At 38.9% G+C, this 11,439-nt stretch overlaps 2 protein-coding genes across 2 annotated transcripts; both read right to left on the bottom strand.

Annotated features, from left to right (window-relative positions):
- Window positions 1-2,789: 2,789 nt before the first annotated feature.
- LOC138877906 (uncharacterized) lies at window positions 2,790-3,179 on the bottom strand. Its single transcript, XM_070157550.1, has one exon. The coding sequence runs from the start codon at window positions 3,177-3,179 to the stop codon at window positions 2,790-2,792; it is 390 nt and encodes a 129-aa protein (XP_070013651.1).
- A 24-nt stretch (window positions 3,180-3,203) lies between these two features.
- LOC138877905 (uncharacterized) lies at window positions 3,204-10,192 on the bottom strand. The gene is made up of 2 exons (XM_070157549.1): window positions 10,091-10,192; window positions 3,204-3,725 (listed from the first exon to the last, which is right to left on the bottom strand). Exons 1-2 carry the CDS (start codon window positions 10,190-10,192, stop codon window positions 3,204-3,206), a joined length of 624 nt encoding a protein of 207 aa, XP_070013650.1.
- Window positions 10,193-11,439: the final 1,247 nt, after the last annotated feature.

The following is an 11,439-nucleotide window of genomic DNA, read 5'->3' as shown; positions in this document are numbered from 1 at the left end:
ATGACTTCCAATAGAGTTCTAGCTTATCTACTTCACTTTTTAAATTATTTTACTAAGTTGAATTATCAAAATACTTGCATTTATTATTTTCGTTTATCTTTTTTTACTTAAATTTATTTGAATTAAGGCTCTTTTCATTCCCAAGCATTTAAAATAACCTATAAGTCGTAATCTACCAGTAAAGAGCATCCTAGAGTTAAATATAAAATTAAAAAAAGAGTGAAGAGAAACTTACATTAGTTGAAAACTTTTTGTATTACAATGACATTTGGCCCATTTTTGGTAGAAATTTTGTTTTGGGTTAGTTTCGTTAAAATTCTTTATAGATTGACAATTTGGGTACTTTTTCTTTATTTTTTCTAGTTGGATATAGATTAAATATGATTATGTACAATTTTATTTATTTTTTAACTTGAATAATAGGAGAAAGGAGGTGTAGGCATGCAAAATTTATTGAATTTAAATTCAATAAACCGAATGAGTTCTTTTTCTGAATTACAGTTCATCTAATTAACCGAATGAGTTCCCTACATAGAAACCTTAGAATATTGAAAGATTAAGCATAATTTAACTACATATGGCACCAACTCACATGAATTCCTAGGATTAAAAACTAAGTTATAGACCAGAGAATTCTAGCAGTAATATAATGAAGTCCTACAACTTGTTTGTTATATTACTTTAATATTCTTCATTTCTTATAAACTAAAGCTGTAAATTTGACAAGCAATGAACCAGCTTTGGTGCTCTCACTAAAGTCTTCTTCATACCTCCAATTTGCCTATTACCATATGATCATCTTGCAATATTTAAACATTAAGATATTAAATATTACTTGTATTTAAAACCATATGAGATACAACAACGATCTAGTGAAATCCCACTAGTGGGGTCTGGGGAGGATAGTGTGTACGTAGACCTTACCCCTACTCCGAAGGAGTGGAGAGGCTATTTCCGAAAGACCCTCGGCTCAAGAAGTCAAAAAGACAAAAGAAGACAATATTAGTAACACCATAGATATAATATGAAAAAATACGAAGAATAGGAATAACATGAAATCAAGAAGAATGATACAAAGCAAAAACAAAATAGTATCCCTACCAAACTAGTCACACAAAGTTATGGCATAAGACAAGACTCAACTACCTCCTAACCTGCAACCATAATACTCGACCTCCACATGTTCCTATCAAGTGCCATGTCCTCAGAAATCTGAAGACTCGCCATATCCTGCCTAATCACCTCTCCCTAATACTTCTTAGGCCGCCCCCTACCTCTTCTCGTGCCCTCCACAACCAGCCGTTCGCACCTCCTTACCGAACCATCTGGGCTTCTCCTCTGAACATGCCCGAACTATCTGAGCCTTGCTTCTCGCATCTTGTCATCAATGGGAGCCACGCACACCTTCTCCCAAATATCATCATTCCTAATCATATCGATCCTAATATGCCTGCATATCCATCTCAACATCCTCATTTCTGCTACCTTCATCTTCTGGGTATGTGATTTCTTAACCGACCAACACTCAGCCCCATACATCATGGCCGGCCTAACCACTGCTTTATAGAACTTACCTTTGAGTATCAGTGGCACTCTCTTATCACACAATACTCCAGATGCTAACCTCCACTTCATCCATCCTACCCCAATACGATGGGTAACATCCTCGTCGATCCCCCCTCCCCCCCTCCCGGATAACCAACCAAGGTACTTGAAGCTGTCTCTACTCGGGATGACCTGTGATTCAAGCCTCACATCCACGCCCACTTCCCTCTGCTCAGCGCTAAACTTACACTCCAGGTATTCCGTCTTTGTCCTGCTAAGCGTGAAACCCTTAAATTCAAGAGCTTGTCTCCAAACCTCCAGCCTCTCGTTAACACCGGTTCGCGACTCATCAATCAAAACTATGTCATCAGTGAATAGCATGTACCATGGCGCATCCCCTTGAATGTGATGTGTTAACGCATCCATCACCAGGGCGAATAGGAACGGACTGAGCGCAGAACCTTGGTGTAACCCCATAACAATCTGAAAATCCTCAAAGTTGCCTCCTACTATCCTAACCCGAGTCTTTGCCCTATCATATATGTCCTTAATCGCCATAATGTAGGGAACCAACACGCCTTTTGCCTTCAAGCTTCTCCAGAGAACTTCTCTAGGAACCTTGTCATACGCTTTTTCAAGGTCAATAAATACCATGTGCAGGTCTTTCTTCCTATCTCTGTACTGTTCAACCAACCTCCTAACAAGATGTATAACTTCTGTAGTAGAACGACCCGACATGAAACCAATCTAGTTGTCAGAAACGGACACTGTCATCCTCAACCTTGCTTCAACCACCCTTTCTCATACTTTCATAGTATGACTAAATAATTTGCTACCCCTATAATTGTTACAACTCTGGATATCACCCTTGTTCTTATACAGTGGGACCGCCATACTCCACCTCCACTCATCCAACATCCTCTTCGCCTTAAAAATAACATTCAACAACCTAATCAACCACTCCAAACCTGCTTTCCCCACACACTTCCAAAATTCTACCGGAATCTCGTCAGGCCCGATCGCTTTGCCGTACTCATCTTACTTATAGCTCTCACAGCCTCCTCAACCTTGATGCATCTGTAGTACCCAGAGTCAATGTGACTCTCGGAATGCTCCAATTCACCGAGCATAATATCCCGATCCCCTACTTCATTAAGAAGTTTTTGAAAGTAAGTCTGTCATCTCCTATTAATCTGGGAATCTTCCATCAATACTCTACCATCATCGTCCTTAATGCATCTCACTCAGTCTAAATCTCGAGCTTTCCTCTCTCTCTGCTTGGCCAGCCTAAATAACTTCTTCTCCCCTCCTTTTCCCCCTAGTTCCTCGTACATATGACTATAAGCCGCAGTCTTAGCCTCCGTGACCGCCAGCTTCGCTTCCTTCCTAGCTACCTTATACCTCTCCATGCACGCTCGCCTCTCCTCCTCACCTATGATCCCCACTAACGTACGGTATGCCTCCTTCTTCGCCTCCACTTTACCTTGTACCACTTCATTCCACCACGAATTTCCTTTGTGCCTGCCGGAGACGCCCGTCGAGACCTCTAACACCTCTCTCGCAACCTCCCTTATATAGTTTACTGTCTTTGACCACATAGTGTTCGCGTCACCACTGCTCTTCCAAGCTCCCATAGCTGACCACCGCCCCTCCAACTCTTAGGCTTTGTCCTTAGTTAAGGCTCCCCACCTGATTTTCGGTCTTCCTCGAGAAGACATTTTCCTCCTCTTCACCATAATACCAACATCCATCACCAAGAGCCTATGTCGCGTCACGAGTATCTCACCTTGAATCGCCTTGCAATCCTTGCACAACCCTCTATCACGCCTTCTGAGTAGGAGATAGTCAATCTGAGTCTTCGCCACCGCATTTTGAAAAGTAACCAAATGCTCCTCCCTCTTTGGAAAGCAAGAGTTAGAAACCACCAACCTAAAAGCCTTAGCGAAGTCCAGTAACGAGGTTCCCCCTCTGTTCCTCTCCCCAAAATCGAAGCCTCCATGCACTTTGTCATACACACTTGCGGTCAACCCAATATGGCCATTGAAATCCCCTCCTATGAATAACTTCTCAGTAGGTGGTACCTGATGTATAATCTCATCCAACCCCTCCCAAAAACATCGTTTAACCTCCTCATCTAGTCCCGCATGTGGCACATATGCACTAAAGACATTTAAGGTGCACTGTCCAACCACCAACTTATTAATAATCAATCTATCATCACTCGTCTAACCTCAACCACCGACTCTCTAAGTTCCTTATCTACCAAAATATCCACTCCATTCTTACCCTTCTAGGTTCCTGAGTTCCAAAGTTTATACCCGTCCGCATCCCTCGCACTCGACCCTGCCCACCTTGTCTCCTGGACACACGCTATATTGACCCTCTTCTTCTGAAGTATCTTCGCCAACTCTATAGACTTACCTATCAATGAACCTACATTCTATGACCCAATTCTCAACCGATGGGCACCCTTGTTCCCTTTACTTCCCCTGCCTCCCAACCCACCCCCTAACCCCCGCACCCCCCGAGGACATGAACTCACTCGACCATCCCAAACTACATCCACTATAACTTCGGCGGACTAGGGGGAATTACTAACAGACACAACAGACCAAACTAGAATAAGACAAGATGCCACTACAGGCGCACTAATACGGTGACTAAACTAATAAGAACTAAAAGGACAGCAATTTTGCTAACACAATAGAGGGAAACCGGCAAATGGGAGGTTCCAACTCCCGTGAGTATAACCTGAGAATTGTCTTGGTATACCCGACGGTATTGCGGCCACCTAGCTCGTTCACGTCCAACTCCTGTCGTTCCTTGCTGATACTCGGGTCGTTCTTCACTGTTTGCACGTGCACGTCTCGCTCGCCGCCCAAAGCCACCGGACTAACCTGAAATTCACACAAAATACCACGATGCCAAACAAATAGGGAGTTGTCACCGCTACCACTGGTGATGCCCAGCCGTTGCAACAAAACGTAGAGAAAAAGGAAGCGAATTTGAAGGTGCTTGATGACTATAAAATATTCATATATTATTTACTTAATAATTTATTATATTATTTACTTAAAAATAAATTATTTTAAATAATATATATATATATATATATATAATATGTCAATTATCTGTATTTTCTAATAGTATTTTGTAGGAAATAAAAATATCATGATAAAGCAAATAAAGGAATAAAAAGAGACCACGAGGCATCATGACAATAGAAGCACGACACATCATGGAAAAAAAACCACGAGGTATCGTGGCACAATATGAGATTTGATTTCTATAAAAAAGATGTCATATTTGTGTTGAAAGGAGGGGGGATCATACGTGCTTAATTAGCAACTTTTCTCTAGCTTTGGTCTTTAATTATTTCTTTATCTCTTTCTTTCCTCTTGTAGTTTTTGAATTTTCTAAGAGTGTTGATAGTATTTTAAGAATATCTTTCTTCGTGAGATTTAAAGACTCCATAGTGGAGTAATCTCTGTTGTTGGGATAGTCGATGAAGCTCGATATCGTTATAATACTAATCTCAATTTTACTACATGCTTGACCTGAAACGTTCTAATTATATTTCGATATTGTGCTGGAATATTAGTTTTAACTAATTATTATCACTTCTATCTATTTATTCTCCAAAGTTACTTGTATGTCAATTTTGTAATTCTTACGAAGCAAAATTAATATACGATAACTATTGGGTAAAATAATAGAGTGAGAGTAATTCGTTTTAAGCTATCGTTCCAAGTATGTAATCTTGCTTACTTCCATTCTAATTCTCACAGAGAAGTTGTAGTTGGCGAGATTATTAATTTTTAGTAAAAAATAATCGCAAGAGGTTTTTGCTATCTTTTAGCACAATTCAGGCAAGAAAATTATTTCAGTTTAATCGTCACGAGTCATATATCAATTGATTTACATAACCTCGCGGAGTGTTATTAATTGATTATTTCTTAGTGAGCAAAATATAATTGTATTAGCAATAAACAGTTATTACTAAGAGAAATACATGTAGAAGCTAAGATTTTATTATTATCACGCTATCGAGTGAATTCAATGATTCCCAACTCTCTTTAAATATAAATCTTCCGAAAGTTATTTTATTTCAACTTAAGCAATTTAAATTTTCAACAAACAAAATTTCATTAATTTGATTCTCTCAAATAGTAGTAAGAATATTATATGTTTGTAGCTAGATTCTCCAATTTTTGTGGGACGATATCATAAACTATACTAGAATTTGACAGAGTACGAGTAGCAAGATCTTATACGCATTGGCCTCGTCAAATTTTTGGCACTGTTGCCGGGGTTTGGCATACATCTACTTCAGATTAAATATTTTATTACTAATTGAGAACTTATTATAATATTTTTTTCTTCTCATTATAATTACTACCAACTATTTTTATTAAATCCCTTAGTATATCTAATACAATTAGACTATTATCAGTACTTTACTAACCAAAAAAAAACAAATATACTATAATCAATACTTTCACAGTCTCACACACTATTAATTGCCCTTTTATATATTATCGTTGTAATTTTAGATACTATTATGAGTATTAATACTAATACTTTGAATAATATTATATTTTCTTGTCATAGTTTACTTGCTGCGTCATTTTTATATATCTATTTTATTTTAAGTGTGGTATAATATTGCTATTATCTATAAATAATAAAATTATTGTATTAATATTTTTTTCCCTTTAACGCCTATTTTTTTTTATCATCTTTGCAATCTTTTAGTATTGTTGTTATTATTACTATTATTATTGTTGTTGTTTATTGCTATTATCATTTTAGGAACTAGTTTTCTTTACTTTATGAATTTCAAATAGTTTATGACCCGCTCTTCTACAAAAGAGTTGGCAAGTTACGATCCTGAAATTGAAAGATCTCTTTGATCGTGCAGGAAAGGACAAACGTCTTCTCAAACAATAGCTTGTAAAGAAATGGAGAATCAGGAAGTAGAAAATATCAACCCACATGAAGTACCACCACCAGTCCAAATAGAGGATCAATTTGATGAAGTGGCGCCAAGACCAGCAAATAGAATCCTAAGGGATTATGCAACTTGTCACGACCCAATCCCCGAACCCGGTCGTGATGGCGCCTCTCGTGAAGACAAGGCCAGCTAGACCAAAACAGAAACCTCTTTTAAACAGTTAATCATCATAAACAGTAATAACATATAATATAATGCTCATAAATTGTGGAATTTAATGATAATAACAGCAGGAACCATCCCGACACAGCCCAAATCGGGGTGTCACAAATCATGAGCTACTACAGAATCTGCTATAGGTCTACAAAGTACGGAATCCGATACAACAGTCTGAAGAAAATATAAATGATAGAGGATAAGAGAGACAAGGGGCTGGACGTCAACAGCTACCTCGTAACTCCAAATCACTGCCTAGCCTAAAAGGAATCAGCGCTCAGGTGCGGACTCTGCTATACCTGAATCTGCACACACGGTGCAGGGAGTAATTTGAGTACTCCGACTCAGTGAGTAATAATTACAAATAATGGCTGAAAATATGAAAACACGTAAAGGCACAAAGCAATTCCATATCAAGCAGTAAAATCACTTAAAGCAGTAAATCAGTGAAGAAATCAAATGATATTCCTTTTTAAAACTAGTAAAAACAGGTAATTAACAAGTAGAAATCCGCCCCTCGGGCACAGTATCAATCGCTCAGCATAGTATCAGCCCCTCGGGCTCACTCTCTGTACAGTATCAGCCCCTCGGGCTACCTCACAATCACTCTGCATAATGGTCAGCCATTGTTACCTAACCAACTTTCATCAAACAATGTCATTGTTACCACTGTTTCAAATCACATGGGTACCCGCACTCACTGTGGGTGTGCAGACTCCAGAGCGGCCCCTTACGGCCCAAGCGCTATATCAAGCCACCTCGTGGCATCATCACTCAGCATATCCTCACATCACTCAAGCCACCGCATGGCATAAATAGTATCTCAGGTCATCGGCCTCATATCACTCAGCATATCCTCACATATGGCCCTCGGCCTCACTCAGTCCAGAAATCATCATAAGCCCCTTGGGCATTAGTAAAACAGTAGTTCTCAGCCCAAAACATGATGTAGAAATATCATTTAAGTTTCAAATCTGAGTAAAAGTGGCTGAATTTGTAAAACAATAGATATCAACAGGACTGAGTTCAAATAATAAGTCAAGTAGTGAGGAAACAGTGATAAAAATCCCCGAAGGGTTCAAATAGTTGGCAAGAAGCCCAAATATGGCAATCAGCCCAAATCATGATGATAACAAATGAATTTAAGTCACATATTCAGTAACGTCATCAATCGGGATGGACCAAGTCATAATCCCCAGTAGTGAAAGACCCCATGCTCATCATCCAGCGCATATCTTGCCTCAATATAGCACTACGATGTGCAATCCGGGGTTTCAAACCCTCAGGAAATCATTTACAACCATTACTCACCTCGAACTGGCTAATTCTCTAGCTCACGACGCCTTTGCCCTTGTATTGGCCTCCACGCGCGTCGAATCTATCCAAAATCAGAACGAATACGTCACAATATGTTAAAGGAACAAAGCCCAAGCGAAAACATTCGAAAAATATCAAAAATCTCGAAATTAGCAAAACTCGAGCCCCGGGCCCACGTCTCGGAATCGGGTAAAATTTACATTTTCAGAATCCTCATACCCTCACGAGTCTAACTATACCAAAATTATCCAATTCCGATACCATTTGGTCCTTCAAATCATCATTTTACATTTTTGAAAGGTTCCACAATTTTCTTCCCAAATTCCATCTCAAATCACGAATTAAATGATGAATTCAGTGATAGATTCATGTACTCTAACCAAATCTGAGTTAGAATCACTTACCCCGACCAATTTCTTGAAAAACCTTCGAAAAATCGCCAATATCCGAGCTCTCTAGGTCAAAATATCAAATAAAACCCAAAATCTCATATTTATAGAGTACCCTTCGGCTTTCGACACCGCTGACCACACAAAAATGACCGCGGTCCACGCAAAACCAGCGGGGTCCGCGCAAAAACGACTGCGGCCGCGCAGGTCTTGCTCTGTAGGGACAAGCTTTTGTATTTTGGCCATAACTTTCTCTAAATATGTCTAAATTGCGATATCTTTACCTTTCTGGAAACCAGATACGAATAGCTACAACTTTCGTTTTTGAATCACCTCAAAATTTCTTGTGTATCAAAAGATATGAGCTTCCGAAGTAGGACCACTAACCTGCAGTCTTCACGACCGTGGCCGCGGCCACTTTGACGCGGCCATCACTAGGCCAGCGCGCCCAGCGCGAAAAGGAGCGCGGTCCGCGCCAAAACTGCTGCTCCCTCCATTTTTCTAAGTTCTGGAGTGTCCGTACTCGCTCAAAACTCACCCGAAACACACCCGAGGCCCCCGGGACCTCAACCAAAAGCACCAACGCATCCTAAACATTATTCAACCTCGTTCCAATCATCAAAACACCTCGACTAACCCCAAAATCATCAAATCACATAGAATTCAAGCCTATGAATCTCAAGAACTTCCAAATTCCATTTTTGATAAAAAAAAACCAACCAAACCACGTCCGAATGACCTCAAATTTTGCAGACAAATCCAAAATGACATAACGTAGCTACAGAAACCCTCGGAATTCCATTCCAACCCTCGGATCAAAATCTCACCTATCAACTGGAATTCACCAAAATACTAACTTCGCCAATTCAAGCCTAATTCTACACCGTACCTCTAAAACCACTTCCGATCACTCTCCTAAGTCACAAATCACCTCCCGAAGCTAACCGAACCATCATAACTCATATCCGAACCCTCTAACACATAAGTCAATATCCGGTTGACTTTTTCCAACTTAAGCCTTCTTAAAAGAGACTAAGTGTCTCATTTCTTACCAAATCCTCTCTGAACTCGAACTAATCATCTCGATCCCATAAAACACGGATAACGAAGCGTAAAGAAGCTAAAATGGGGAAAATGGAGTGGTAACTCATGAGACGTCTGGCCGGGTCGTCACACCTAACCACTTCAACTATGAATCTAGTGTGAGGAAGCCCCCGTTGGCAACCAACAACTTTGAAATCAGGACCGGCCTGATTCAAACGATCCAACAATCTTGTATCTTTACTGGAGATTCAAGTGAAGATCCACATAGTCATCTATTTGATTTTCTAGAACTAGTTGAAACTGCTAAGTATAATGGATTATCCCCTGAAGTAATTAAGTTAAGGCTATTTCCTTTTTCTCTAAAAGGAGATGCTAAGACTTGGTTGCGAAGTTTGCTTAAAGGATCAATTGCCACATGGGACCAAATGACTCAGAAATTTTTAAATAAATACTTTTCCCCTGCTTAAACCACAAAGTTAAGACAAGACATATCTAATTTCTTGCATACTGACACAGAGTTAGTTTATCAAGCTTGAGAAAGGTTAAAAGCAATGTTAAGAAAATGTCCACACCACGATATTCCTAAACATATGTAGTTGTATATTTTTTATCACGGGCTAAAAACCTCTTCTACAAATGTGATAGATGCAGCTGCAGGAGGTTCAGTAATGGGAAAAACAACAGAGGAAGCATTATAATTGTTGAATGAAATTTCTGAGAATGCCATCCAATGGCCATCTGAGCGTATAATTATCAAGAAGGCTGCTACAGTAAATCAGGAAGATGCTTTAAATACACAAACACAACAAATTATTTCTTTGGCACAAAAGTTTGAATCTTTTTAGGTGAATACACAACAACCAAGCCAGTCTGAAGTTTGTGACATGTGTGGAGGAAATCATCTAAACCATGAATGCCAAGCAATCCATCAAAATGATGAACAAGTCAATGTTATCGACTACAAATCTTACCCTTTTTGAAGTCCAATGGCATATAAACATCCAGGATTTCAATGGAGCAATCCAAATGGTGCCGAGAACTCTCAAAACTTTCAGAAACAACCTGTACAGGATCTTCCCAGATATCAGAATCAAAACCGAGGGTAATTGAATTTTAAACCTTATCAGCAAGCAGCCATATATCAACAAAGGCCTCAACAAGCTCATCCAAGTCTTGATAACCTTATGTACAAGTACATTAAGGCCACTGATGAAAAGATAGAGAGTCAGACTTCTGCCCTTAAAAATTTAGAAATTCAGTTGAGCCAACTAGCCACTCTTGTGTTAGAAAAGATTCAAGGTCCCTTACCAAGTAATATAGAGAAAAATCCAAAGGAGCTCCTTAACACCATCACCTTACGATCAGGTAAGGAGTTGGATGAAGCCTATGCAGACCGATCAGGACAACAGGTAGATAAGGGTAATAGTGTTGAAACACCCTTTGAACCATCAGAAGAGAAAGAAGTCAAGAAAAAAGAAGAAAAAAATGTTGAAAAATTAACTCCTTTCCCTGTGACTATTCCCTTTCCACAAAAAATGAAAGAGAAAAGCTTGACAACCAATTTGCAAATTTTTTGGAAATTTTCAAACAAATTCACATCAATATTCCTTTTACTGATGCTTTGTTACAAATGCCTTCATATGCCAATTTTTTAAAGGAAATTTTTTCAAGTAAAAGAAAATTAGAAGAAGTTTCTGTGGTAATGCTTACGGAAAAATGCAGTGCTATACTTCAAAATAAGCTACCACAAAAACTTGGTGATCCAGGCAGTTTTACAATTCCATGCACTTTGGGAGGAGTATATTTTGAAAAAACACTTTGTGATTCTAGAGTTTCAATAAATTTGATGCCATTTTCTATTTTTAAAAAATTTAGATCTTGGTGAAATAAAAGACACAAGTGTTTCTCTTCAGTTTGCAGATCAAAGTACTAAGAAACCTAAGGGAATAATTGAAAATGTACTCGTAGAGTAGA

Source organism: Nicotiana sylvestris, chromosome 9 (genome assembly GCF_000393655.2).
Source record: "Nicotiana sylvestris chromosome 9, ASM39365v2, whole genome shotgun sequence".
Classification (NCBI taxonomy): domain Eukaryota; kingdom Viridiplantae; phylum Streptophyta; class Magnoliopsida; order Solanales; family Solanaceae; genus Nicotiana; species Nicotiana sylvestris.
Note: the sequence above shows the minus strand (reverse complement) of the source record. Positions and strands in the feature narration are given on the sequence as shown.